The sequence below is a fragment of the Daphnia pulex genome, chromosome 10 (assembly GCF_021134715.1).
Source record: "Daphnia pulex isolate KAP4 chromosome 10, ASM2113471v1".
Taxonomy (NCBI): domain Eukaryota; kingdom Metazoa; phylum Arthropoda; class Branchiopoda; order Diplostraca; family Daphniidae; genus Daphnia; species Daphnia pulex.
This window is the reverse complement of record NC_060026.1, coordinates 6,211,824-6,239,620: the sequence shown is the minus strand read 5'-3', so window position 1 is coordinate 6,239,620 and position 27,797 is coordinate 6,211,824. Positions and strand designations below refer to the sequence as shown.

General features: G+C 35.1%; 1 protein-coding gene across 2 annotated transcripts; it reads right to left on the bottom strand.

The window, feature by feature from the left end:
• Positions 1-165: 165 nt before the first annotated feature.
• On the bottom strand, positions 166-26,707 carry LOC124206123 (transient receptor potential-gamma protein-like). Of its 2 annotated transcripts, none has more exons than XM_046603788.1 (18): positions 26,478-26,707; positions 21,136-21,371; positions 19,020-19,207; positions 17,382-17,619; positions 17,028-17,170; positions 13,880-14,081; positions 13,591-13,761; positions 13,256-13,490; positions 9,574-9,732; positions 7,858-7,997; positions 6,727-6,842; positions 4,767-4,900; positions 4,593-4,704; positions 4,327-4,522; positions 3,699-3,770; positions 3,515-3,637; positions 3,208-3,415; positions 166-1,523 (listed from the first exon to the last, which is right to left on the bottom strand). In XM_046603788.1, the coding sequence occupies exons 2-18, from the start codon at positions 21,190-21,192 to the stop codon at positions 436-438; spliced, it is 3,582 nt and encodes a 1,193-aa protein (XP_046459744.1). In that variant the 5' UTR covers positions 21,193-21,371; positions 26,478-26,707; the 3' UTR covers positions 166-435. The 2 variants fall into 2 exon arrangements, with proteins under 2 accessions (XP_046459744.1, XP_046459745.1); XM_046603789.1 differs by having other exon boundaries at positions 3,232-3,415; positions 26,478-26,706.
• Positions 26,708-27,797: the final 1,090 nt, after the last annotated feature.

Genomic DNA, 27,797 nt, shown 5'->3' with positions numbered 1-27,797 from the left:
TCTGAGGGACAAGGTATGTAAAAAAAGTAAAATGTGGACGGAAAGGCTAAGACAATGTAACAAAATTGATTTCGATTATTGCATTTTTTCTGCTTGCTGTCTGTAAAATCACTATTTAAAAAAGTTCTTCTTACACTAAAGAAGTGACAAAATAATTAAAATGTATACAAATGGCAAAATTGTATTTATAAAATAAGCAAAATTTTATTATTGAAGACAATACAAAATGTGTTTGGCTTTAGTTCAATAATCAACGGTAATATGGATAGACGTCAAAATTTTTTTTAATTCTCTAAAATTATGAATGTGCAAAAAACCTTACCAATTTACTTATTTTTAGAAGTAGGCATGGTGTTGAGTATGACGAACAGTCAGAATCTACTATGGACACAGAACTTCCAATTGCATACTCCATTAGAGTTTGGTGTTTTTGTTTCACAGCCATCCACCACTTGAACTATTTTCTAAAGGATGAACACCTCGAATAACTTTTTCATGAACAACACATTCCTGTCTACCAAATGAAACACCATTAATACATTTGGAAGCAGTTTCCATTGGACTACCACTTAGTGTACTAGTATCAGCGGCATCATCTACAAAAGGAAGAGTTTGGCTATCAGGTAAGTTTTGACCGGCCATCCAGTCCCTCGATCTCACTGAAGATGGAAACGCAATTGAAGTGGTCAAATCACATCCTTTTCTAAAACGTAAACCAACTGCATTGCTACTCTCATCAAATCCACCAGAGGATTGAATCGCATTAGCCGTATTAACTAATGGTGGACATGAAGCTGTTTTGTTACCCTCATACTCGTTATTCTCTACCGTTAGTGATTCTGCCTCTAAAATGAGAGTAACTTGATCGGCCGGTTCACTGCACGCTCGGCGAAATTGGTGAATACTGGAAATTGGACTATGTGTGTTGTTGATTGAATCCATGCACATCCGACCACTAAGTTCGTAGTCAATACCACTTTCCTCCAAAACTTCGGGTAGCTCATTTTCGGTTACGTGAACCATCGGGTAACCAGTTCGTGACTTTGTGTACTTGTCGGTGCGGTTAAAGCATTCGGTATCGATAGGCGCCAAAGAACTTGTCCCTCCGCTTCCGTCACTAGATACCGAATCCTCGCTACGACTACGGCTTCTTGTCCACATCCTACCAACTCCCTTTGCAGACTTGGCTGCCTCAATTAAATTACCCCACCTTTTTTTTGAATCAGCCTTTTTAGCTCCTGCCAAACGAGCCAATTGTGCTAATTTTGTTATGGGTGATCGCATAAGAGGATTTCCCTTATTGTTGGACTGAGTGGCCACCACGGCTAAGACATTGGTTTCGTTTAGTGTCTGCATACTGGTACGAGGGCAGGTGTTTCCAAAAGCTGGGTTCATGGTTGAACCAGCTAATGAAGGTGTACTAGAAGTCAATCCCGAAGGCTGAGTTCCCGCGTTGCCTCCAACATTCGCCAAGTTAAATCCTTTCATTAAACGTCGCTCCTTTTGCCGATTTTTTTTTCCTCCTAGTGAAAGTAAAAATATTTAATAAAGTAGTAAAAATAAATAGAAACTAGTAAAACAAAGATAAATAATGACAAATGGAAATACAAATTGTGTCTTCATAACTTATCATTTATCTCATTTGTCCAGATTGAATTTATAATATTAGGATTGTATGCCCAAAACCATGCAGAAAAAGTGAATTAAATTTCAAGACCAGGCATATTAATATTTAATGAATCTGTAGTTAAACAAAACCAATTATAATACAAATTAAGTTGCAGTTATAGATAAAACCTTATGCCAAAAATAATTATGTTATTATTAATTATGAAAAAATTACATTTTTCTTGCAGCTTTTGAAGATACAATGCCAATAAAACTATAAGAATGGGCAAGAGAGGTGGAATGCAGAAATACCCAACAAAATTTAATTTGTAGAATTACTCTTTTGTTTTGGTTTTGCGTTGGTATTTACGTTTATCTCGTATAATTAAAATCAATTTTCAACAGATAAACGGTTTTTTAACGCTCCATAGAAAAATTTAAACGTTTGATTGGTGAGAAGTGGCAATTTTAAATTTGTATATGCGCAACACGATCGCACGTTAGCCACGTTCGTCCAAACAACTTATTTTAAGTAAATAGGATTGAAATTCCCATTTTTCTTAAATCGCGACGATGTGTCGGATTCAGGAGATATCAGCACGAGCTTGCACAGATTTTTAAAACTTAAACTACACAATGCGTGAAGGAACAGTTTTAATTTTTGTTTTCAATAAAAATTTGAAGTAGTGGGAAAGGAAAGTATAAAGTAAGGAACAACTGTATCCGTACACTCCAATAAATTTTGAACAACTAAATCTGGTATGTCAATTCCGTCTAAATGTATATCTTTGAGGCTAAATATAGCTTCTTTCATAAAAGTTTTAGTTTTATCTGTTTTCATTTTGAATGGGAAAAAAGACTCCGAAAACTAAAAACTATAAAAAGAATGACTGACTTAAATTATTTAAATTCATAAAAAGAAAAAATAAGGGTTGCAAAAATGAGCAAAATGTCCCTTTTAGCTTCTTTTTATTCAGTACAAATAAGCGTCGTTTGGATGCGATGTAATTTATAGGAAATATTTGTGAACAAAGAAAATAAGTTAGAAAACTTCTAGAATTGAATTTTAAAATTATATAGAATGAAAATGAATGGTGAAAACAAAAATGAAAATCATGCATCAGAGGAAATATCTGAATTTTTTAGAATAAATAAATCATGCCAAATGCCAAGTTAATGAATAGCTATTTAAAATGTTTTGGATACCTCTTGATTATTAAAGCTATAGGATTGTGAGGATTTATGTTAAAGTTCTTAAAATGAAACTTACTAACTGAGAATAAGTTTAACCTTTTGCATGGGAAAACACTAACCCGTGGTTACAATAAATTTGTTTACGGTAAATGCATCCAAAATAGTTGGATAGCTGGATGTTTTGTTTAGAAATTGACTCGCTTTTGATAAACTAATACTAAGCCTTCAGTTGGTTACAGTTAAAGTTTGCCTGATGTTCATAAATGTTTAGTTGGAATTTTAATGTAAATAAGGAGGTTATGAGAATTTGGTTAACGATGACATAGAAAGAAAAACTAACAAAGAAAATATGGAGATAGGTGTGACCCCAGGGGAAGTAATAATAAGAGGAAATTCTCAATTTACCCCTGAGGCTCCCAAAGGAGATACCTTGCCCAACTCCCGTCGCTGTTGATGTGTTCATGCCCGAATTTTTGAGCACTTCAATCAGTTCACATCGGAAAGCAGAGATGTCCTGTTTTATCTCGTTGACGTCGTCTTCGGTTACACCTTGGTTATCGGATTTGCGCTGCTCAACTGTAACGTAGCGTCGCACCAGATTTCGCATTATATTCTATGTTTAAAATTGTTTCGAAATTAAGATAACCCATGAGGAAAAATGGAATGTGAGTACTTAAATATTTTCTACCTTAATAATGATTTGAACTCTTACCCGAATAGTCTTCATGTGTTCCTTCTTAGGAGAAAAGGTTTGACCAACACACTGTCGATACATCCATTTAAAAACATACCAAACACTTTTTGGCGTTGGAATGATGTTGAAGGGTGGTGGAACCTGATTTTAAAAACTATTGTTGATTCTAAAAAAAATACGATATTGGAAGTAAAATACAAACCGTGCCACCTTCTTCAAAATAACTGATCCATAATTTGCTTCTTGCGAATTTCCATTCCGTGTCAGCTCGTTCCTTTTTAGCACGTCAATGTAAATGAAACCAACGGAATATATTCGTTAAAGTTATAAACATCTAATGGTTGAGAGTAACTATAAAAAGGTATTTGCAGAAACTATGTGCATTTGCATGGAAGCAAGCCCCTGGAAAACCGTTTTATGCCACATTTGTATATAATTCGTGTTATCATCGTTGTTGCTATCCTTTTTCTATAGTAATAGTAGTTCGGAATATGAAATGTGAAAAACATTTCAGCATACAATTACAATCTGATTTTCAATATAGAGAGGGAAAACAATTGTCTGATTTTCAAACAGAGAGAAATTGGGATCTGCTAATCGCTCTCAACAAATCAGTTATCCAATTTTAGAAAAATGGCACAATAGTAGCTGCGGAAGTTTTCGTTGGGCATGTAACAACACGAAAATTACCTTAAATTTCGTACTAAAAATCTATACACATAAATCTGCACAATAGTTCATGTCAGTATTATGCATATTAGTGCAGGTAAAAAAACTTCAAAACCTCTTTTTTCAATTGCACCTAAAGAAATAAGGGAAAGAGCACTTACGGAAATCAATTGGTAAGAGTGATTCATCATGGCGATAAGAAGATTGAGTAAGACCACGATGTTGATGACAGAATAACAACCAAACATAAGCAGACCCCAAAATCGCGTAAAACTTTTTATGCCAACTAATTCGAAGTTGTCAAGGTCGATTAATCCGAAAGCAGCCCAGAACAGAGTCTGGGACGTTTCAAACAAACTAATTTTAAAATTTTAAAAAATGTTTAATTTACTGAATGATTATTAATTGTTCAGGCATAAGAACTTACTTAGAAAAGCGTCTCCACACAATGCAGGCATCAGGATCTGACTTGCCTTGTCGGGGCGCATCACAGGCTTGTTTCTCTAAGTCAGCATAATACCAAAGAAGTTGGTTTAAACCTATTTCAAAGGTATGCATTGAGCTGTTTTTATAATTTTTTAGTTTAACACAATTTTTTTACCGCAAGAAAATGCAAACAGAACCAAGACGTATAGAAAGAAAAACTTCATAATATCCAGCACCATCCTACTGAGTGAAACTTGCAATGGACCCAAATATGGATTGACTGAAAATATGTAGACCAGCTTCAGGGAACTAAAGGTTTAAGCGAAAAAAACACTAGTTAATTTTGTGTGGTTGGTTTTATTTTAAAATATGTGGCTAAAACAAACGGCCAATAATTCAATCGTAAAACGAAATAGTAAATCAGTCCAAAATACAATTTATGTATAACGATTTGCAGAGGATTTCATACAACGCCCGTATACATTTCACAAATTTTCATACACTCTAGATGGCTGGAATGGAATAAATTCTAATTTCCAGAATCCCATTTTTGTGAAAAATTGGAATTTATTATTATCATCCGTAATCTAGTTAATCGTCTAAAAACGAAATGAAAGAGATTTCCGCCCTACAAACCAAAGTAAATCTAACTCTTGAATAATGCCATGTTTCCAAAAAAGAAAATATGTTGTTTAACGAGTGTACACAACTGGATGAGACAAAATGGGAAGGGAGTTTAAGTTTGATCCTAAATCGAGATATTTTGCATACACTCGTAAAGAAAATCAGTTTGTGCAAAATTTATTGGAATTTCGAGCTTCACATCATTGGATGCCGTCGTTTTTTCCCATATTTAGTTATTAGCGAAAAATTAAAGGAGATAAATTGGTCAATTTTAAGTTTTTTACAAATTTGGACAGTGAAAGGAAAGTAATTTTTCTCCCGCTTTTATAATTTTCAATCAAATCATAAATAGAAATTCCAACATTGCCATTTTTCGTTATGTAGTCACTTAGATATTCAAGAATGTAGCCGATAATTTTTGTCTCTTCAGGTCTTTTTTTCTCTATTTTCCAAGCGAAGCGCTTTGTCGGTCCCATCGACGAAGGTCAGATAACGTCAGAAAAAGTCAGGCAAAACTCTGGCGTCATCTCACAAAGCCAGAGAAGGCTTGGCGGGCTATTGTAGCAGTCAACTACTTGAATCAACTGTTGCGTTGCCGTGATGACAAATACGAAAAAAGATGTCAAACAGCTCTATACTAACCGACTATTAAAATCGCCTTTTCTTATTGGTTTTTGTCCAATTGCAGTCTCAAATCAGGTTAGGAATATTCTACCCTAGAATATTTTCTAAATCACTTATAACTATTAAATAAAACACAGATTGAAACATTATTAAGGAATAAATAACTTCATTTACAAATAGAAAAATAAAAAGGGAGTTGTTGAATAATACCAAAAATATTGAGTTCTAAAAGGACAATTTATAGAACCCATTTCTTCTTTGGTATTGGAACTTAACTTACTCAATTACCTCCAAAGTTGTTGAACTTTTTCTAGAACTGAAATCCCAAGGAAACAATAATATGTATTTGTTATTTTTCAAATGAATTTTCCCGTCATAGTGGTTGCCCAATCTCGAGTACTAACATCCAAAAATATCCAACCATTTTTTATAATACAAAATTTCGTCTATTGTTTTGGCTTTTTGGGGTAGAAAAAATGATGAACGATGTCACCAGACTAATATTAGGAGTATTTCAAGGGCTTAAATTCTAGATATTAGATAAAGGATTATTCTCCATAGCAGCAAGAAAGTCTTTGAGACATTTAACTAGGCCTTTAACTAATCAAGGTTGGGCCACTTCGTCTTTTATTATTGTACGAATATTTATATTATATTATCCGTTTTCGGGTCTGTTCCTATTGAAGTTTTTATAGTTTGTTCATAGTGCGTTTATGGTTTCCTGCAAATCTTTTTTTCTTTTCCTTAATTTGTTTCTGCCAAAAATATTTTTAATCAAATTGAGTAAAAATTATTGTTGTAGACTCTTTTTTTAAACAAGAAGTTTAAAAACTCACCGTTGAATGAACAAGTATGTTTTAAAAAAATATTTTACTGTACCACATTACCTGAAAATATTAGCTGCAGAGAACAGGCCTTCTGAAATAAGCATGGGATCCCAGGTGTCCCATTCCTCTCGCGGTAACGAGGCCGAATTTGCATTCTTTGACATCTCTTTTTGTACCTTTTCAAGTTGACAATAAGATTTAAGGATTAACACAACAATGAAAGAAGTTTTGCGTAATAGAGTCTTTGCATGAATAAGGGATTGGGTGGAAATAAATATGATTCGAATATGTTTTTAACGCTGATTCTGACAGCATTTCACTTCAAAGTTTAGATAAGCTCCCCCACTTTAAAACGGACCCCACGCCATTTTTGGCACTACAAATGTGATGAATTTGCAGACGACCTATATCGAAATCACCCTTTTCATCTTTCGCCTTTATGCCCTAAAGGCAAAAAAGGGTTGTAGGCAGCCGTAGGCAACACGAAAAGGGTGATTTCATTCATGCAAAGACCGTATTGTAATATGATATTCTGGTGGAAGAAGTCTAGTAACATAAACCAATACTAAGCTTTAATTCAAATATCAATACTGGATTAAACTAAAAATAAAATATGTAAACAAAAGAGACAAACGAAAAAGTTACATTTGTTAGAGAGGCAAATAATTGTTTAGAATATGAAATACATGATTTTACAGCGAAATTTCATAATTGTTTTGGCTTCTTCTTAAATTGTTTCTAATTCACCAAGCTTCAAGCTTTCTTATAGTGGGATTTCAGCACCTTTATGGTCACCATAAAGTGTAGGGTTAAAGTTTAGAGGTGATCATATAGGCGCTTTCTCTTATTTAGTAGGTACTGAAGGCACCAAAAGTTATTTAAATGTTTTTATTTTCTAGTTTTATTTGGTATTTAGTACCAACTATGTATGACTGGGGGGGGGGGGTAATGGAAAGCGTACTAGAATTCATATTAAGGTCGTAGGTTGACGACGAAAGGCATGTTCGCAAAGTCCTTATTATTAAGCTGTAATAGCTATAACTTATTTACGATCATTACTGACCCAAAACAGATCTGTAAAACAATCCTGTCACTGGCCCGCAAAATAGTCTATGATATCTGGTACGAGTTTTATGGATTGTGTAACACATAAAAAATAAACCGAACATTAACAGCTTAACATAAACATACTTGATAGAAAGCGACGATCCGCAAGGCGACAGTTGCTACGTAAAGTGCATTAGTGACGAAGTCGATAACATTCCACATATCTCCAACATACTCCTGTAATCCAACATCCCACAGTTGTTTGATTTCACTCCATACCAAACCTGAAATTTTTCGTATAAACAAGAGTATGTAAATAAAAGTTGAACATTAATTATTTCGCTTCGACTTCTATCAGGTAGGGAGAGGATGTTATTAGGGAAAACACGATTGATTTGTCTACGTTATTTTAAATTCCCAACAAAATTCGTTTTTGAATTATTGAAGTTCACAATTAAGGAAAAAATATTTTTTATAAAGGGGTTCTATCCTAAAAAGCATTATTTCAGAGCTTTTGTAAATAATTTTCAGGATACTTTCCCTAATTCTATCCATTTACACATTCATAAGTGATTTTGCTTTTGTGTTATGTTTTGTTTATTTTGTTTGTTTTGTTTGCTTGTTTTTGTTTTGTTTTGTTTTGTTTTGTTTTTTTGTTTTGTTTTTTTTTTGGGGGGGGGGGGCGGGTATAGTACAAAAGCTTTTTTTGAGATTCATGTCATATCAAACGAGGGTTTTACCCCTTAGCTTCAAGTGCTTCTAATTAACTTGACGGTAAGAATTTCTCAGAATAAAACAATCATTGCGTGAAAGGTAACCAGTTTTTCTGGAACGTACAACAAATCCTAGTTTGAAAAAAGTCCTGTCAATAAAAAAAAGTTTATCAATTCTCTGCAATGATATTTTAGGCCAAATTTTTCCATTTCTATAAAGTAGAACTTGATTAAATGAGATGTTATAAGTTAGGGAAGTGGTATAAAAATTACTACAACCAATGTCAAAACACAGGAGCCTTAGATATTATTAGCAATCATATTCCCTAACACACCTACCATTTCTGTGTATACTAAATTATCATTGGAGAAAGGTTTTACTCTGGACTAATCCATCAATGTTTTCCTACAAAGTAGTAGTGTTATTTGAAAAACGCCATTGTATATCGACCTCCGAGATTTTCCTGATGTACGGGTTTGGTAGGAGAATAACTTACGGCAAGACATTCGAGTCTTTGGTGCTAGTTGGGGTGGTTGTAGTGGCTAGGTTAAATTAAATGGCCTGAATGTCTATTACCCCTTCATAGAAGTGTTATCTAATTAAACTTCTCCCCTTTTACGCATACAAATATTCATTTTTAAGACATTATAAATAATATTGCGACGAAACCTTCAATCAGCCAATAGCAACCACCCAGTGATCCCCCAAGGGTTGAATATAGTTGTTTGGTCATGCTTCCTCTCCACCCCATTTATCCCGGTTAATGCCTTCTTGATTTTCAATCTCTCAGTCGTACAATAAATTAGGTTGTTTTTAAATTTAGATCACCACAAGCAATTTGGGGAAAGTACAGTTGATAGAACACCTGAGCATTTAATTTTTTTGTAATGCAATGGTTTTTAGGAACAAATGAATGAAATCAAACATTTCTTGCATAAAATAATAGAATTAATAAGCCTTACATTTATGGCCTTAAGAATCATTATTTCTATCCACCAGAAAACGAGCATTACTTCTGTTGTGTTGAAACATAATCTATGAATGTGTGTAACACTGTTACTCAGTCAGTACGATTGGGAAATTATATAGTATGTACCATGAAAAATTAAACACTAGATCAAAATAATTAATTTTATATTAATTTACCACAAACCCAGGCTAAGATAAGCCACTCAATCATTGTAGGGGGAGCTCCTCTTTTAGTTGTTACATCATCAGAAATCCATTTTTCTAAACAGTCAGGGAGTTGCCCAAGCCAGTTCTTGAATACCATTTCAATGCGTTGAGATGCAAGTATCAGCAAAACTGTGAGAAAAATACACCCAATGAGAAATGGTTAAAGATAATACTAAGAAAATAACGAGAATGTAGAAAATTAAAAGAATAAAAGCTAGTTTATAGTTGCAAGGGCATACCACGTTAACTTGGAAATTTATCATGTTACCTCGCCGATCCTTACGTGAAACCCTAACGTGTATTCATTGTTGTATGCGAATAAATTTTTATCGTTTTTTTGCAGAATTAAGTTGCGGATGTTGCACCAAACAGTTTGGATACGGACGCAAATTTAACAATAAGGATCAGAAGATGAAGGGTTAAATGATTTAAAGATAGTTGAAATAAAGAAATGTTTGTAGAAAATTAGTTGCAGAGCTTCAAAGACGCATAATATCCTATTAATTTTCTCGGTCGTAAAGACATTGGCCAGCCTGGCGATGAAAGCATCATGACAAGTGATCGGCTAATTAATAATGTGCCATTTTCATTTATGAATTAAATGAGAAATTAGATTATTTGAATCGACCCAAAAACTCTCTTTTAAAAAAACTTTATCGGGCCTTTTCTAGTATGATAATTTCGGTACCTAACTTTTTTAAATTTTATTTCTGAATATGCTGGTTCTGGACTTCATAAATGTCTGTTAAATGTATTGTTGGTTTTTCTTATGGAAATATGAGAATTTTATTACTTAATTCTTCTGCAATATTATATGATTTCATTACAAACTACAAAACTATGCTTGAAATGATCTTGTATCTTAAGAGAAACTACATAGAATAACCAAACGGAAAATAACTAATGCTGATAATTTCCTTGCAATTCAGGAGTTCCTCTGAGGTCTATGGGCTTTTTCCGTTTTGAATGTTTTGCTTAAATTGATAGAATTTTATTTTTATGCCCTTTCCAATTATTTCTTAAAAAATAAAGTAACAATGAAATTCTGATTGATTTATTGTTAGAACACCCTTTTTCTTTGAACCGCGACTTGATTTAATTATTGATACACGATTCATTGAATCTTGTTGCACACCAATTTATAGGACTCAAGCACTGTCAATTTAAGATGGCGCTGCTAAGTGCTAACGGAATTTGAAAGCAGTCGTGAAAAATCACAAAACACCCAGATAAAAATATTTCAGGGATTCATGTGGAATTTGTAATTAAATAATCACTTTGTAAATTAGTATGTATTGGTATGAAAAATTTATATGTAACATAGATTACTTCATGTAATTACATGCATTATCCATGTAATATGTCATGTAGTTCATCTAAGTGCATTCATACCTGTATTTATATGTATGTATGTTATATACATGCAGCATATAGTGAACTTTATGTTAAAATATGTAGTGCTACAGAATCTTTTTTGCAAAATCCGAACATGTTTTAACACACTATTGGACGAATATGGAGCAAGTATAATCATGTGCCAGTGTCATTATTGCGCGAATGACATAGACATAGGTTTGGAAAAGGTGAGGTACCAGACCAGGCAAGGCAGACTTAGCCTACGGAACAGTATTTCAAATTCTTTTTTGTTCCTTTCCTTGTATTACAGCAAATCAAAGTGTCCTAATCTAATTTTAATATGGAATGGTTTTTTAGTAAAAGGGGATTTTTTAAATAATAGGTTCGTAGCTTTATTGGTTTCAGCGTATATCAATCACGTGATTCTATGCTGATTTATAAATGAGTTAAATTTTTGGCCTTGTGGTAAAGTATTCAATTGACTGTGAGATCACAAGGGCTTGCAGTTCAACTTACCATGTAGTTTAGTTTAGTTACTTGAATTTTTATACTTTTCCTTCTTTTATGCGAAAGTTGAAAAGTAACGAATGAATATGAGTGCTAAGAATGAATATGAATATTTCTACCTATTATTTAAACAATTCCGTTATAATACACACCGTTTAATATTTTAAATGATATGAACACTGAACTTCAAAATGCTGTTATAAACAGAAATTTAAAAAATAAAGAATTGAAAATTCTTTCCCGCTGGCTATGTCTGTCTGTCTGGTCTAGTCGTTTTTCAGCCTTTTTTCTTTTGCAAAAAATGACCTCGGCAAAGGACTACAACATTTCTAATAGCTCCATATGTGTCCAGTAGGTGGTAATTAAAAGGAACGTGTTTCACCAAAATTAAATTCAGCTTTTTGATCAGATGAAGTGGTTTGCTGAATTCAATTTAGGTGAAATACACTTAATCTCAAATTCATGTTAATTACATCACGTTTTATTATGTCTCTTTATCCAGGGAGCTGCGGTAAAATTCGTAATATCGTGTTCATTGAGTTATTAAAATTAAATTAAAGCAAAACTGTATCGGAATCCAAATAGCTTAAATGAAGAAATGCTCTATAAATGGGTTTTGAAATTTCCATAGCGGTGTAAGTTAAGTGCACGATACTTGTAGCTTACTTGAGAATCGAACCTTAGACCTTAAGAGTTACATGTCTACATGCTGCCAATTGAACTATAGACACGCCTTATGGGAGTCTAGTGTATTCCAAATTATTTTTCTTGAAGTGAAAGCTGTACTACATGCACCGAAAGCTTAAGCGATATCGCTGCGGTTTCAAAAGCGCACCCTGAAATAACTAACTAAAATGTATAGCTTTCGCCATAATTTTTCGAATGTACGATCTCTATATGAAATTACCCGCTCTGAAACTAGCGAAACTATAAAAATATTAAAAAGATTCGGTACCGCAAGAGCGAAACTTGTGCCTTTTTGTGAAAGTTTCGTTCGTGCACGAGCGAAAAAAAGAATTAAAAAAAACCACAATCGCACGGGTAACCGTTAAACCATTAACCACTAAATGTAGTTTAATAAGGAACCGGAGGGATGACCATGTGTCAATTATTTATTTTCATTATACTGAAAATAAATGTATGAAACGTAGCAGTTACATGTAGCACTACCCTATACATAGCATTACTTTTATTTGAATTACCTATGTAGTACTACATGTAACATTTTAAAACTGGACATTGTAAAAAATCTAAAATTATTCGCCACTCATTGAGGATATGCTCTTTCCATCTCTTTTCCTTCACTTCACTCGTAGGTAAAAAAGTATAGAGGTCTAGATTTTTCCTTTTCGTCCCCGAAAAAATTGTTGTGTGTTTTAAATCCTCTCTTTCCATCCTCTGCTCTTGTTCTATTCTCAAAAACAGGCTACCATCCACCGCCCACTTTTTGGTCATGTGTGAAACATTGCAGCTGTTCCTTAAACACATTGCCCGTTCCAATTGACGGCCCAAATCTAAATTCATAATTGGGCACATAGTTACAACTTTCTACTGCGACATTTCTACAACGATATGGCCATAGCCCATTTTATGTCTATAGAGCTTAAAGGTGGGGGATGGCGTGTAGGGACATCGGGTAATCCTTAGGGATGAGATTCATTCAAATAACTACATTTTTTTAAAATTATGATAGTAGCACCTTGATAGCTCAAAAACCAATTAAATATGTCCCCTTTATAGAATATAAGAATAACTTAATGGCAATGTAAGTATTCAAATCTTTACTTACAAAGAAAGGTGAAATATGAAGCAGAATTGCATATGAACTTGATGAACGGTTTTCGCAATGTTTTCCCAGCTCGAGAGTGAGGAAAAAGAATATATAATAGGGAGAATAGTGGAAACAACACTCCTATACGAATGACTTCTAAACTCTGCAAAAGCATGTTTTTTCGACGAAACCCTGGTAGTCCTTCATACCATATGGAGGCTAGCAATTGTTGCACGTTGGGATGCGCTACGAACTAAAAATGTATGCATAAAATTGAAATTAACAAAGATCAGTTTACCATTTAAAATATTTAATTCGAGAATCTTGGTAAGTTTTAACCTATCGAAATTTACCTTTTTTTGGCGATACTTTATAGCTAACTTGAGTCGGTTGAGACTCATGCGGTCTCCGTGTTCGAAAGCAGGACCTTTAGGATCATGATTCAACATAACTTCGAGTTCATACGAGCTACGAGTATGGTCTAGCAAAGCAGTTGCAAAATCTTGACATTGTTTTCTTAACTCCTGTGAAATACCAACAAAAATCAGGAATTAGAAAATTTTCTGTTGTAACCTAGGAATTGTGGTAGGTTATTCCTGTTACGTAACCACCAAATAATCCCATTTTAATTTTAAGACTTTCCTGGTATTCACTTTTGAATTCATGTTCCATGAAACTGAGTCTACGCAATTCCCAGCTCAATTCGAAAGCCGTCAGGATAGGATCTTTGCTGGAGAGAGAGATGAGTGATGGACTAGCCAAAGCTCGATAAGCATTTATCCGAGATCTGCTGTGACGTAAGCTATCTTCTTGGCGTGATGTAACGCAGTCAATACAGCCACATCTGAAATCGTGAATCAACACAATCGAAACATTTTTAATCATCTATTCCACGGATAGTGACAAAAATCGTTTGTCAATGACAACCGTAGGGTGACAACGGCTCGTACAACTATGACTTGTGGTAGGAGAGAGTGGTAAGGGTTGGCACACTTTTTTTATTATTTTCTCTCCCATTTCCCTCCATCAATACCTTTTTTATATCTTTTGGTCTTAAAAAAAGAGCAAAAATTCTTTTATCTTGAACATATTTTTTGAAAATGTTATTAGTTACAATTCCAGCGTTATTAAAGTTATAACGCGAAATAAAAAATGACACAACATGTCCCTACAACGGGGCTAGTTGCCTTTTCCTGTAATTCTAAAGAGAGAACAGCCGATACGGGGGTTGATTTTAAACCTCGATTTTGATAAAATAAATCAAAATAACAACTATTTATTCTTTCATGGTGGTTTTTATATAATTCCCTTGATTAGTTTTTAATATCCATAAGTAATTTGAGCTAATTAAAAAATTCAGTTATTCTCAGCAATGGCAATTTTCCATAAGCCAACTAGCCCTACGGTGAAAGGCAGAAATAGCCCCAAAAGGTCATCTACACGAAAATATATTTGAAGCCACTATAATTTATTTTTTTGTTTACGCCTTTACAGATAGTCGATAGAGGATAAAATTCTCTATTTCACTAGTATTTTTTAATATTTTTTATCATTATTCCAAAAGAAATTATTTGAAAAAGCTTTTCGAAAAATCTTACATCAGAAAAGTCAAGTGTTTTTATTTATTATCTTCAGAACGGCTTATCATATATTCTTGAAATTTTCATTATTGCATGATAATGATGCACGCATGGTTAAAAGACCAAATCTTTAAATTAAATACAGAGCTGAATAACTAGAAAAGAGCGACCTGCCCCAGGCCTTTTAGTCCCACTCTCCCCTACAGTGAGTGAACAAAATGTTAGAAACAAATTTGGGACAATTAGCCTCCCATCTGTTTCCACACTTAAATATATTCTTTAAGTTGCAATCGGGTTTGTACATTTTTCATGATCGGGTTAGGGTTTGTTATGACCCGTGGGTAATCGGATCAAAAATAGCGACGCAGTAAGAAATCGGATCAGGTAAAAAAGGAAACCTATAAATCTATATATAAATATATAAATATAATATAAATCTATAAATTCGTTTGTTAAAATCTGGCCCGATCTGCCTCATGCCGATATTGCCTGGGTCATTATCCCTAGCGATAGTACTTAGCTGGAAAAAAAAACAGAACGTTTAAACCGTTTAAAAATAACAGTTAACCACATACAAAAATCTTAAACAGGTTTAATGGTTAAATGAATTGTGGTTAAACTTAAACCTCTGCACAAAAATATATGCTTTCTATTTGCCTTGACTCCCTGTACACAATAGTATATATGATGATGAGTCTGCTTAATGGAAAAGGATTGGGTATATAAAGAGGGGTGAAGCATAAAACCATTCTTTGTTTGGTTATGAGTCAAAGTGGTGCACATTAACGTAACCTGCGCACCACTTTTGGCTTGTCGCCCAATTTTAATTGGAACACTTAATTAAAAGGTATACAGTACCTATCCGAAGTTTGGGAACGCGCGAGCGCGCGCGAGAGAATCTTATGGGGAAATGCATTTTTTGTCGGCGTTCCCAAAAATCGAATTTTTGTCGGATCGCAACGAAATTTTTTTTTGGCCGTAGCCATTACTGATAGCATTAGGCTAATTTTTTTCTGATTTTTCCTATCAAGGGGAGGGTAGGTTAAAAATGGATCCCTAAGTTTGGGAACACTGTATAGAGCTCCATGCAAAGTAGGGTTTTAAACGGACTAAAGAAAAGAGGTTTTAATGAAATTTTAACGAATTTTAAAATTCATTTTTAATATTTTAAAATTCATATTTAATATTTTAAAATAGAATAAACCAAAATAAGTAATAAAAAATACATTTGATTTGATTTTTTTGGCGCAAATTTCAAAAAAATGCGAATTTCAATCACAAATTAAACATATAAAAAATTGCCTAATCTACATGAATTAGGTATTAAAGGATAGGGAATGAAATAAAGCTTAAATGAAATCAATTTCTGGCCACATTGATTAATAATTTTATATGATTAAGAACGAAAAACCCCTATTTTTGCTATACCCCCGAGAGGCGAGGGGCCTACTAACCTATCGAACCTGGCGGGGAATCTTGGGACCCTTTACTGAACACCCGCCGTTTCTTCCAAGAGACTGGGATAGCGCGAGAGTTTAAGTATCCTGCACAAAAATCCGAATGCTATTTTTTTTTAAGCCCAATTCATTGTAATTTTCTTTTTTTTTTTACTTTCAAAATGTTAAGTTCATGTTATTAATGTTAAGAAAAAAATGCCGAAATATTGAAAAAAGAAAAATAAAGTGACGAAAGCTTTCGGCTTCTTCTGCAGGATACTACCTTACATTTTATATCGTGAATCATGACTAGGACTAGTGCTCAAAGCTGAGTGACAATCTTTCGTTACACTTTTTTTCAACGACGGTTGGAAGGGGTTGGGGTAATAGTAAAACAAATTTAAGTGTTTTCTTTCCGCTTTGCCGATTTTTAATTAATGAAGTTAGTAATTACAATTATTGTATAATAAACAATTCTAATACTTCACCAAGTAAGTAGATGCATTAGCTTATGAATATCTTCTTAGTAATCGTTTATACTGAAAGAGATTCAAACCTTAGGATTTTCACTCATTGCTGGTCTACACTCGTTTGCTTAAAATTTTTCATTATTATTTTAAAAATATATCTATAAAATTAGAACAATCTTAACTAGACAAATGGTATAACATTGCTCAAACCAACTGCAAGAGGATATCGGCGCATGTGCTTTTTATGGAGTATTGATTAATGCGGAAGATCAAAGATCGACCTGGCGTCTAACGTCTATACTACCTAACGTCATGTGGCGCAGGAAGTTTTGCTCCCCGATCTAGTAGAATCTTGATGATCTCGTAGTTGTCACGATGGGCCGCGAGGATCAGCGGGGTAATATCTGGTGTGAAAGTTGCTGTATCCGGTTGTAAGGCCTCCCAACTCTGTTTGAGCAATGTGTACAAGATGTCTTGATGTCGAACAAACATTGATAACGCTCCTTATACAGCTAAGAATTTGACATTTTTAAGTCAACATTATTTCAATACAGAAACTACAATTACAACAGACAATTAACTTATCAGACGTTACGCGTGACATACTGTTAATAGAAACATATAGAATAAAAAAATTAAAATTCGTGATTCGTCTTACGTGTGGCTCTCCTTCTTTGTGAAAAGACTCTTCGTGATCTAGCAACACTTCGACCGCCTCTACGTACTCCTCGGAAATGGCATGAAGCAGCGCATCCTTTGTTTCGACCCGATATTCAATTAGAAGTTCAACCATCTCCAGATTTTCATTGTCGATTGCCATTAACAGCCCTGAACGACCCAGTGGATCCACGCAGTTGACATCGATGTAATTTGTATCTCGTGCCCGTTGAAGCATTCTATCCGAAGTTCAATACTAATTTAGTGGATACAGTATTATCGAAAAACACCTAAATTAGCCTTATTTTAAAAGATTGATGCATTGGTGAACAATCCTTTAAACATTAATTTAAAAAAAAACTTTTTCGACACAATTAGGCCTAATCAACACTAAAAAAGTAACTGTCAGTTGAATAACATCGTCTGGTACTATAGACCAATCTATAGACCAATGTCTGCATTTATGGTATTATTAGTGGTGGATATGTAATTTAAGCTGGGCTTCTTTTACGCTAGAAGCCTTTTCTTTCGCTCTTTCTCTCTTTTTCAGCCGTCTTTACTCGTCCCAGTGCCGCTTGTGGTTTCACACAGTCTATTATCTTATACAAGATCAAGTTACATGAGTCTGTAGCTACTGTACTGGATGGAAACGCACTGAGATATGCCATATGCACTTACATCTGAGTGAAATACAAATGCAATTCATCCTACCATATACCCAAATATCCAGTGTACAAATAGAATTTGTCTTTTCATTATCTTCAACGATCTTCAATGCTATACGCTTCAATGCTTTTATCGATATAATCTCTCTTGATTTGTGAAAATGGTCTTTACTCTTTATTTCGTTGTTAATTGACCTACGATTAATTATAAAAAATACTGCTACTCTTTCTGTGTTTCTAGATTACTACGTGTAAGAATAAGATATTGATGATCAGATCTAAGTGTCTAATATACTCCTGTATTGTGATGACAGAATATTACTGCATGAGCTATAAATCACAAACCAAGTTATAAACATAAATATATAAAAAAGCAGCAATATTGCCGACAGCACTGCAATACAGTAATCTAATATAAACGAATATAAACTCAGTTTATAAATGTGATGTTGAAAAAGCGCTCATAAAATTTATGACCGGTAGCGGTACATTTATCATAGGTTTTTACAAGAGCAGAAATTTATCAGGCGACAGCGAAAGCCGTTTCTACTTTTCCATAAGCGCATAGCAACAAAACAGTTTTTTTTTTCTTTTTTTAGATACGTTAAAAATGTTTAAAGAGATCTTCCCAATCTAATCTCTACAGCATCATCTACATTTACTACCTAATCTATATTACTTGTGATTACTAATATACCTGTAGGAAAATATATATATAGGCTACATACACGCGCAGCTTAGTAATATTATCTACAAGATTATCTACATATTATGCAACGAAATTAAATTATAAACGCAATTAAATTATGGATATATGATTACAATTATAAATCTTCCATTAGGTTAAATCCATCAACAATATCTTAATGAGTTTTTAATATAGTCAAGGCAGTTTGAATATTTGGATAAAGACATTCGTCTATACTGCCTTTAAAGTAGTGTAAGTTACAATAAAATATATTTTATAATCATACCTTCTAACAGTTGCCACGTCTCCTCGTTCCACAGCGAGGAGAAATTTTTTCTCCTCGAAAGAAAGTTGCCCCATCTCTTTGTGTGGAAGCATGTCTTCAGCGTCATCGGTACACGCAGGAATCTTCAATCCGCATTGTTCGTAGCTGGAACTGTAAGTTTCGCTTTTGCCAGAGTTTTTCTGACACTCCTGTTACAAAAATGTTTAAGTTATTCTTTCATTTTTGTACCGATAAGCGGGAAGCTGGTGATATAGATTTAATTAATCTTAGATATAGCCTATGGACTATGGTTTGCCTGGTTGTTGTATCAGTTGCTCGTCTTTTGGCGAACTTCAATCGGGATTTCGCTGTTATTTGTAGAACTCTTATTGTCTAAAAATTTTTAGTGGTCGAAAATCTCATGCAATGCTTTCGGTTTAAACTGTAAACGGAACAATAACATGTATTCGTAGGCCTATATATATAACGTATAGTTATAAAGTTTGAGCCTCGACGATGGAAAATTGAGAAAACATAAGCCGTAAACTGTTTCATTTTTTTCAATTTTTCCTTTGCTTTGCTTCTCCCCGTTTTTTTTTTTTTTTATTATTATTATTCATTTATTTTTATTATTTTTTTTAATTTTTTATTTTTTCTCTCTTATTTTTCATTTTTAGGTTTTTTTCTCTTTTAACACAGCTGTCGTTGAATTTAACGATTTTTCCTTTAAGTTACCCAGAAGTTACCTATAATATTCACTGACATCTGCGATCTGTCATATCTTGTTTTTATTTCCTCAACTGTCTGTGGAAAGCAGTTCTTTTGAATTCTACAATCAATTTAATCAATGGTTTGAAATGTTTTGCACATTGTTCTAAATGAAACGTTTCCAAAACACTATACATCAGCTATAGCCCGATACCAGCACAGCTGTTGTGCAGGTCAGTTCTACATTATATGCTGTAGAGTGTAGAAGAAAGATTTGAAGGCTATAAACTGCAATCGGTGATGGAAGAACTCTTTAATCTACGGCAAATGGCAATTGAAATGTGCCGTCGGAAACACTTGATCCACTACAGCTGCCATTAATCATACATGTTCCGCCTTTGATATAATAGATCGGCGATTTTTGTAGGGCGTAGATATACTCGTAGATTGGACGCTAACCTACGGTAGCCCGCCTTTCCGTGACAAATGGTTCTTCTGCCGAGACATTTCGATTGCCATAATATGGAAGATCTTGATGGTCGATGTTAGCGATGATTTAGCCGAATAAGAGGGAAAAAATTTCTAAAACCGACTGGTGATGATGATGTTCCATTAACTCGTGCTGGCTCAAGATTTCGCATGACAAACAAGCGATAGATCTAAACGAAACGAAAGCTCAAAGTTGTGCTGGTAGAACCAGTCAAAACTTACCCACAAAATTTCATTTTCAACTAGCGATCGACATTCTTTTGTTTTATAAGCCTATATTGAAAAATAAGTGCACCAAATATTAGCTACGTTGCAATTTAACTAACAACCAGCAACGACGAATGAATAGTAATTTTTTTGTTTCACAGAGTAAGCCAAAAACGCGCTCTTCTTCCTCAATCGAAAAGGTCTCATCACAATCTCAAACAGCGTACAATCAACAAAGAATTCCCAGAACCCATACAAAAAGACCGTTTTCCAGACACAGGTTTATGACGACATCAGTTTAAATTTCGCCTCTTTTTTCCTTTTATACAGGCCTCTATAAAGTATTCACCGCAACGATAAAGGATACACCCCATCGTTTGGCGCGTATATATCTGATTAGCTAAAAATGTAACTAGTTTAAATCTTGAATCATCTTAAGCAGATAGAACTAGATTTTTTGCACCGAGGAGAAATACTTAGGCTATAAACCAAGATATTACGCTAATAAGTTTCTTCTTTGCGCCAAAAGATTATGGGCCAGCCATTCGTTTAATGTGAATTAAATTATTTTGATGAAGTTTCGAGCTTTCCAGAAACCCTTTCACTATCCCTCGAAAACTCAAGCATTTTATGTGCCAGGAAACTTCAAGGGACTGGGTAAACGGCCCAATGTTTGCGCATCTGTAACATCACGGCCGTCATGCATGTGTGTAAAAGCTGTAGATAGACGTACCATTGGAGTTGTGTGCGCAAGCATGGTTTCTTGCAGGTCGATATCGTGCGTCTTCATGGTGCTTGACAGTACACTATACCGCCTCGAAAAAAACAGTGATAGTGCCGGACAGCTTTGTCGCCACTGCAACACCAAAGTTCGTGCTGCCCAGCCTCTTTCTTCCCGAGAACTGGCCGGGTTGGATGAGGTTTCTCGGCCTAGATTTCTGCGGGGGGGTATTTTTTTCTGCGCTTGCTCTGAGGACAAAAAATAAAACACAGTTGATCAAAATGGTACATAGACATACAATAGACGCGAATAATGAAGTTTAGTTCGCGCTTGTCTTACTTATTGCGCCCCATTACACTGCTGATTACTTATAAGAATCTTACACACCATTTATACTACACCAACCAGCAAAGAAGGCAGTGGCACGACGTATATGTAATAATTCATAATCAAGTAATGCAATAGTCTTTATAGCCTATATATCAATATAGCAAAAATCCAATGGCAAACATGAAGGAAATAATAGGCCTATGTTGTTTATGCTTTTATTGGCGTGTGTTTATACACACATATATATACGAGTGTTTTCTTTTTTTCAAGTGTAACATTTTCTTGAAATGCCTTGTGTTCTAGCTATACTAGACCTAGCCTATCGTCTAAATTGACATTTTCCTATAAAAATGATTAATTATATTTCCAATAATGGCAACTGTTATCTAAGGGGCCGCCGCTGATCATAAATGACGTCAGACCCTTGAAGAAAAGGGGGCGAAAAACGTGATGATTTCATGATTTGTGACATGGGGAGTTCGACAAGTGGAATGCGTCATATTTGTTATTTATTTATTTTTTTACCGTGTTCTAGAAGCTAGAAGAACACAACGAAGGATATCAATATTTCATATTTGTCGAGTTAAATAAAGTGGGGAAGGAAGGGCGAAATACAGCATAAAGTAAGGCAGCAAACCTCGGGTCAAATGGCTTGGAAATCATTCAAAATTAGCTTTTCACGAAAAATTTTATATCCGGTCGTCTATAAAATAAAAAAGCCCTTTCGAAATCTGGTAGAGAGAGAGCTAATCTGCATTATTTACGTAAATGACTTTTTATTGATTCACCGTACGAACGGAAGCAATGAAAATGAGATGAGGGACTTTTATACATTTTCGGATATTCCTATATTTTTATTTCTTGGATGCCTCCCAAACTACAGCCAATTTAAATCCGATCTTTGCAGCAAAAGAATCGACTTTTGCGATTTTGTACCCAATGGCGCATATATTGCATGTTAAAACACGGCTATATTGAACTAGTTTAAGAAACTTCGAAGCGTGACTGGATTTCAAATAGCAATGCAAAGGACACACGGACTTTTTTTTGGCTTTTTTTTTGTTTTTGGTTTTTTTTTTGTTTTACTGTTGATCTGAAATGATTTCGTGATAAAGGCTGGGTTTTTTTGTGGGGAGAGGGTAAAAGGGTTCAGACAACTTTCCCGGCTGCGACTGATCAGTCCGCTGAGAACTAATCTAAAAATAACTTTAAACAAGAGGTGGCTAAATCGAGCTAAAATGAGCAATGGGACGGTAATCGAACTGTAGCTGAACGCCATTGCCATATTCATTTGTATACGTATTTCACTTTAAACCTTAAAAAAATAAATCGTCTTTTCATTATTTGATTGAGAAATTAAATTGAATTCTTAAGTTATAAAACCGTTTTGACAAAAACAGCATAAATGTCTTAAACTATTTAGAGAGCCATTAGGAGCTCTACTGGTATAATGGCGAGTTCCATCCATCAAAACTCGTTCAAAACTATTAACGTCAGAGGGAGAGCGAGCTCTAGAGTAAAAAACAGACATTTTAAAAGCGTTAAAAGCAAAAGAATTTTAATAGATTGACTAAATCAATAAAACAAAAGCAAATGCATTAAAAGAAGGCGATATCGCATTCTTTTATATTCAGCCGTAAACTATTGAACAAATGATTCGTCAACATTTATAAATGTTCTATACACTGAATACACAAGGTATATGAAATACCTTACGAGTCCCGTTTTCTATTAAATAATTTCGCTTGTACATTAGGCTTATTACCTATAAGAACAGAAAATTGTAAATGTAAATGAATAATCAGTTCAGAGTAAAAGCTTTCCAAGCGAGAAAAATATCAGGGGAATCGGAGGGGGATCGAGGGGAATCCGGCACACGGTGTGTTGATAAAATATACATCTAAACGTGAAGATTGATAAGCGTTGATATACGCCTTGGTTCTTATCTTTTTCACAGAAGATGTAAAATTGACGCAAAGTTTTCCGTGAAGTTTTCACTATAGTTTCCTCTTTGTATTATAGTTAGCTATTTTATATATAATGGATATCGCATATAAATTAGCGACTTAATAATTTTCCATTCTTACACTAGAGGAGGAGTAGGACAGTTGCTCTAACAGGACTAGCTAGGCGCTAAGCAGCTTCTCCCGCACGATTTTCGCCCACAAGACTCTGTGAAATTGTGCGTAACGCCCGCCGCACATGCATCATACAACCCTTGAAATGATGTTCTCATTAAGCAACGGAAACAAGATTAAATGATTGAAGAAATTTAAAGCTGGGCTTCAGACGAATGCTGGTTAATTAATGAAGGATCAGTGACTGGTGACGTCAATCAAAGGGAAAAGTGAATGCATTAACGGTCTACTGTACATAATGCGACTCAATACGCGCCACGCTATGCTCGATTCTTTTTATATTTACGTGTTGAATTATTGAAGATATTACAACGAGAAAATAAAGAGAATGCAATGGCGCAGCTAGATGGCAAGTACGTATGGCCAAGTATGGCCAAGTATGGCCAAGCATGGCAGAGTGTGGCTGAGGGCGACTACAGAGATTGGCCAGAGCCTTTGTCTGACAACCAATAATCAAACTGTCCGAGTTTTGTCTAGTGCATCAGAACAGTGGAACAGCCTCCGCTTCCGAAACCGGTAGTGATCTTCTCTCTCCTTGCTGGCTTGCTCCCGCTTGCTCCTTCGTTCCTTTCCTTGGCCCATTCCAGCAGTTTCTTCCGAGTTTCTTCTCCCTAGCAGTTGGCTGAGTTCCAAAATCGATTCCTATAGTCAAGAACTCCCAGCATTTTGCTCCCCTTTCCCCTTTTTTCCCCCCATAGCTCCCGCTGCTTCTTTTTTACTCTCTCGTTTCTCAAATGCTCCAGCACCATTCTGCGTTGATTTTCAGCAGTCACGTTCTTTTGTTCTTTTGTTATGGATGTCGTATAACATCCGCTACACACTCCACGTTTTATTCTCTGGCATTTCATAAGCAATTCTCCTGATTGAGAATGTAGCTAAAGAGTATAGAGGTATAGAAATTCAATTCGAAGGAGCGCTGCCGCCAAAGTCGACTTCGGCATTCAAAACAAATGATTAACCAAACGTCAAGCGACGTCAAGTGATCGAAATCCCGGTTCTTAGAATATGTCAAACAGCATGAGGGCAATTCCAAACTTTTCGGGAAAACATTTGACAACAATAGGCCACTGGATTGAACTATTGTCGTTATATTATATTTCAGAAATGTCTTATTCTTGATTTAATCGCCAAAAATCCGGTGATATTTCAATTTCATGGATGACACGCATAGATTCTGTTGTAAAATCCTGTCAAGTTTAAATCTTGGCCGTCCGCCTAAACGGATTTTTACGTATACCAGCATGCAGATCACTGATAAGTGGATATCGCAAGTTCATGCAGATTTGCACAGTTACATCCATCATATTTTGAAGTTTCTGTAGAAGGTTAGAAGTATCTGAGCAGCAGGGCTTACATTTTTCTGTTTTTCATCTCAGCGCAGAGTTTGCAACTGTGTGTAGCCGAAAAGGATCGAAGGAGTGATCTTGGCTGGGTCCGGCTTCCGATCGATTTACTTGGGCCTGAACACGCTCGATAAGGATATTGTTTGGGAGCACTATGTACATTGAAGTGAACTCACTAAATCTCTTCGAAAGATCCAGCATCTTTTTATTTTGTTTCACAAGAAAACTGGAAATTTATCTCTAGCCCACTTAAGCAATTTCCTTTCATTTATTTGAAACAAGTGTATAGCAGCAGTATACTATGACATCATGATAGAATTTACGTTGATCAACTTAGACGGTTTTAATTTTCCCGGGTTATATTAGTATATTACAATTGCACTTTAATAATCACAAGGGATTTGGTGTTCTCAAATAGATTGTACTGAACGAACGATGTTCGCGTACGAGCCACGTCACGACTGGGAAACTGTCGACGAAATAAACCCTGGAAACTATCGAATCCCTAGGGTTCCATTAAGTATAGATATCAACAAGCCAACAATGGTACCGGCTATGCTATAGTACCTTTTCGGACAATAACACTGACGGCAAACAAAATTGCATCTGAAAAGGTTTAGTTAGTGCTTTCTTGGAAGTTAGATTTGCCACCGATGCGTTCAGCTCCATTTCTGATACGACGAAAGTGAAATCAGGTTGAAAGTGATACAGTTAAGGATGGAAGTGGCTGGGCCCTCATAATGCATTCATGAGATAGTGGCCTTCAAGTTTGAAATATTTGAAATTTGATTATTGATTTTGATCTTATATTGCGACCCTTTATAGGCCTAACCGCCTAAGTGATAGCCTGATAGGTATACTCTATACTGTATGACTTCACAATATTTCTATGTGATTCGCTTTTTCAATAGTTTTGGAATGCTTAAGTTTTATTTTAAACATAACATTCTTTTTAAAAGATTTGGCATATAACAGTTCACCGAGTTCGCCAATCAAGAACAGATGAGCTAGGCCTATATACAATTTGATTCGATTCGATTTGTAGTTAATAAAAGGAGAATTTATGTAAGGCCTATTCTGAATTCTGTTTATTACCCGTTATTACCCGTGCAGCATCCCTTCGTGTAGAAAATAAGTCATTAACTTTGCTAGGCTACAGTATTTCTATTAGGACTTGAATTAGCTTGACAAGTCCTATAAATTTCAGGAAACCTTCAGATTCATCACAAATGGGACAGGACAGAAAGAATTATGGCGATGATTTATCTGTCTTATCGCCATGTCTGTGTGCGATGGTGACATAACGACCTTCCCGGAAGGCAACTCAACAGCAGACAAGCTTTAAGTATATACGTGCAGTAGGTAGGCCTAAGTGCATTAGAAATACAACGTTTAACGTAAAATCACTGCTTGGATAATTATTTATGTCATGCTCGACAAATACTTTGACAAGCATTGTTATTCACATTCCAAAAATTCCCTTGAAAGCTGAAACTCTTAAGAATAAAGGTATACTACATTTCACAAAACTAGGCCTACTTACATATGAATTTGTAGAAGAAAGGCTCCGTTTGAACTTTGAAGAACTTCTAATCCGAACGTAATAAATTTTTCAAGACGGAATATACCCACTAGGCTACTTGTCTATGTTTCACGATCTTTTTTTCTAAATCAAAGTTATGTGTGTGTGTTAGCTGTCGAACGATGGAAGACGAACTAGAGCGTCGCCAGTGTAAACGTAGAGGATAACATTGCTTCTTTCCCCTTTCTGTTCCTCAGTTCTCTTCTCTTTTTCCTTCCATTCATTCTGTGTTCCTTCGTCCGTTGCCAAACCATTTCAATCTTCCTTGCGCCGACGCGACTCATCGTCGCTCATGCAATCGTTGAAGCTGGCTCGCCGGTTTCCTTCCCGATTCTTTAATACGCACAGAGCACAGTATTACACCACGGAAATCTTGGAACTTTGTCCTCCTTTTTTTACTTTTTTTCCCATGTAGGCTCTATATCCCTGGAACAGAAAAAGTGGGAAAAGGGTGAAGCTATACGTATTGCGTTTGTGACACCTCTTGTCGTTTGTCTACCGAAACCGAATTACCCGAATTACTTTTAATAATTTAATTTTTCTTCTAATTATTACAGTTTTATTTTTATTAATTAATTTATTTTTTTTAATATTTACAGCAACTCATTATTTGATTCAGGTCAACCACCATAAGATGTAGGAGGTATGAAGAGGTTTTTTTTTTCTGGGAGGTTTAAAATTTTCCTTACTTAAAAGTTAAAATCTTTCGATTAAAATCAAAAATATTTCATTTAACTCAATTCAAAACTTGACTTTAGCATTTACAAGTCGCAACTTCTTCTGTCGTCGGTATCTAAAGTGATCTAAGCTAGCTGCATCTGAATTGTTTATGTTCAATATGTCATATAGCATTATATATTTAGTGCTGAGGAGATTTACCATTCAATGAACCCTTTCAAATGATAGGCTATTGTACTATGCTACATTACTTTGTAGCATAAATGGCACAATGTACACATGGCTAGCCTAAAGCGGAGCTCACTTTAGATTATATTTCTACGACTAGCGGACAGCTCTTTGTTTTGTAAATCTCCTCCTAGATGGTAGATGAAGATGATCTGCTGTGTTTAGACGTTTGGGACAGAAGCGACGAGACGTTCAGTACGTGCCGCGGTGTGCGCAAGCGACGCCAACCCATAGATTCTGGCCAGCACAACTGGAAATAGAAATCGGTGTTTATTGGCGACAACAGTCGAGGAGATTTTCAGCAGCCAAAATAAAGATGAACCCTTTACAGCTTAAACAGACTATAACCGTTGTTTGTTTGATCTGCATCCCCCA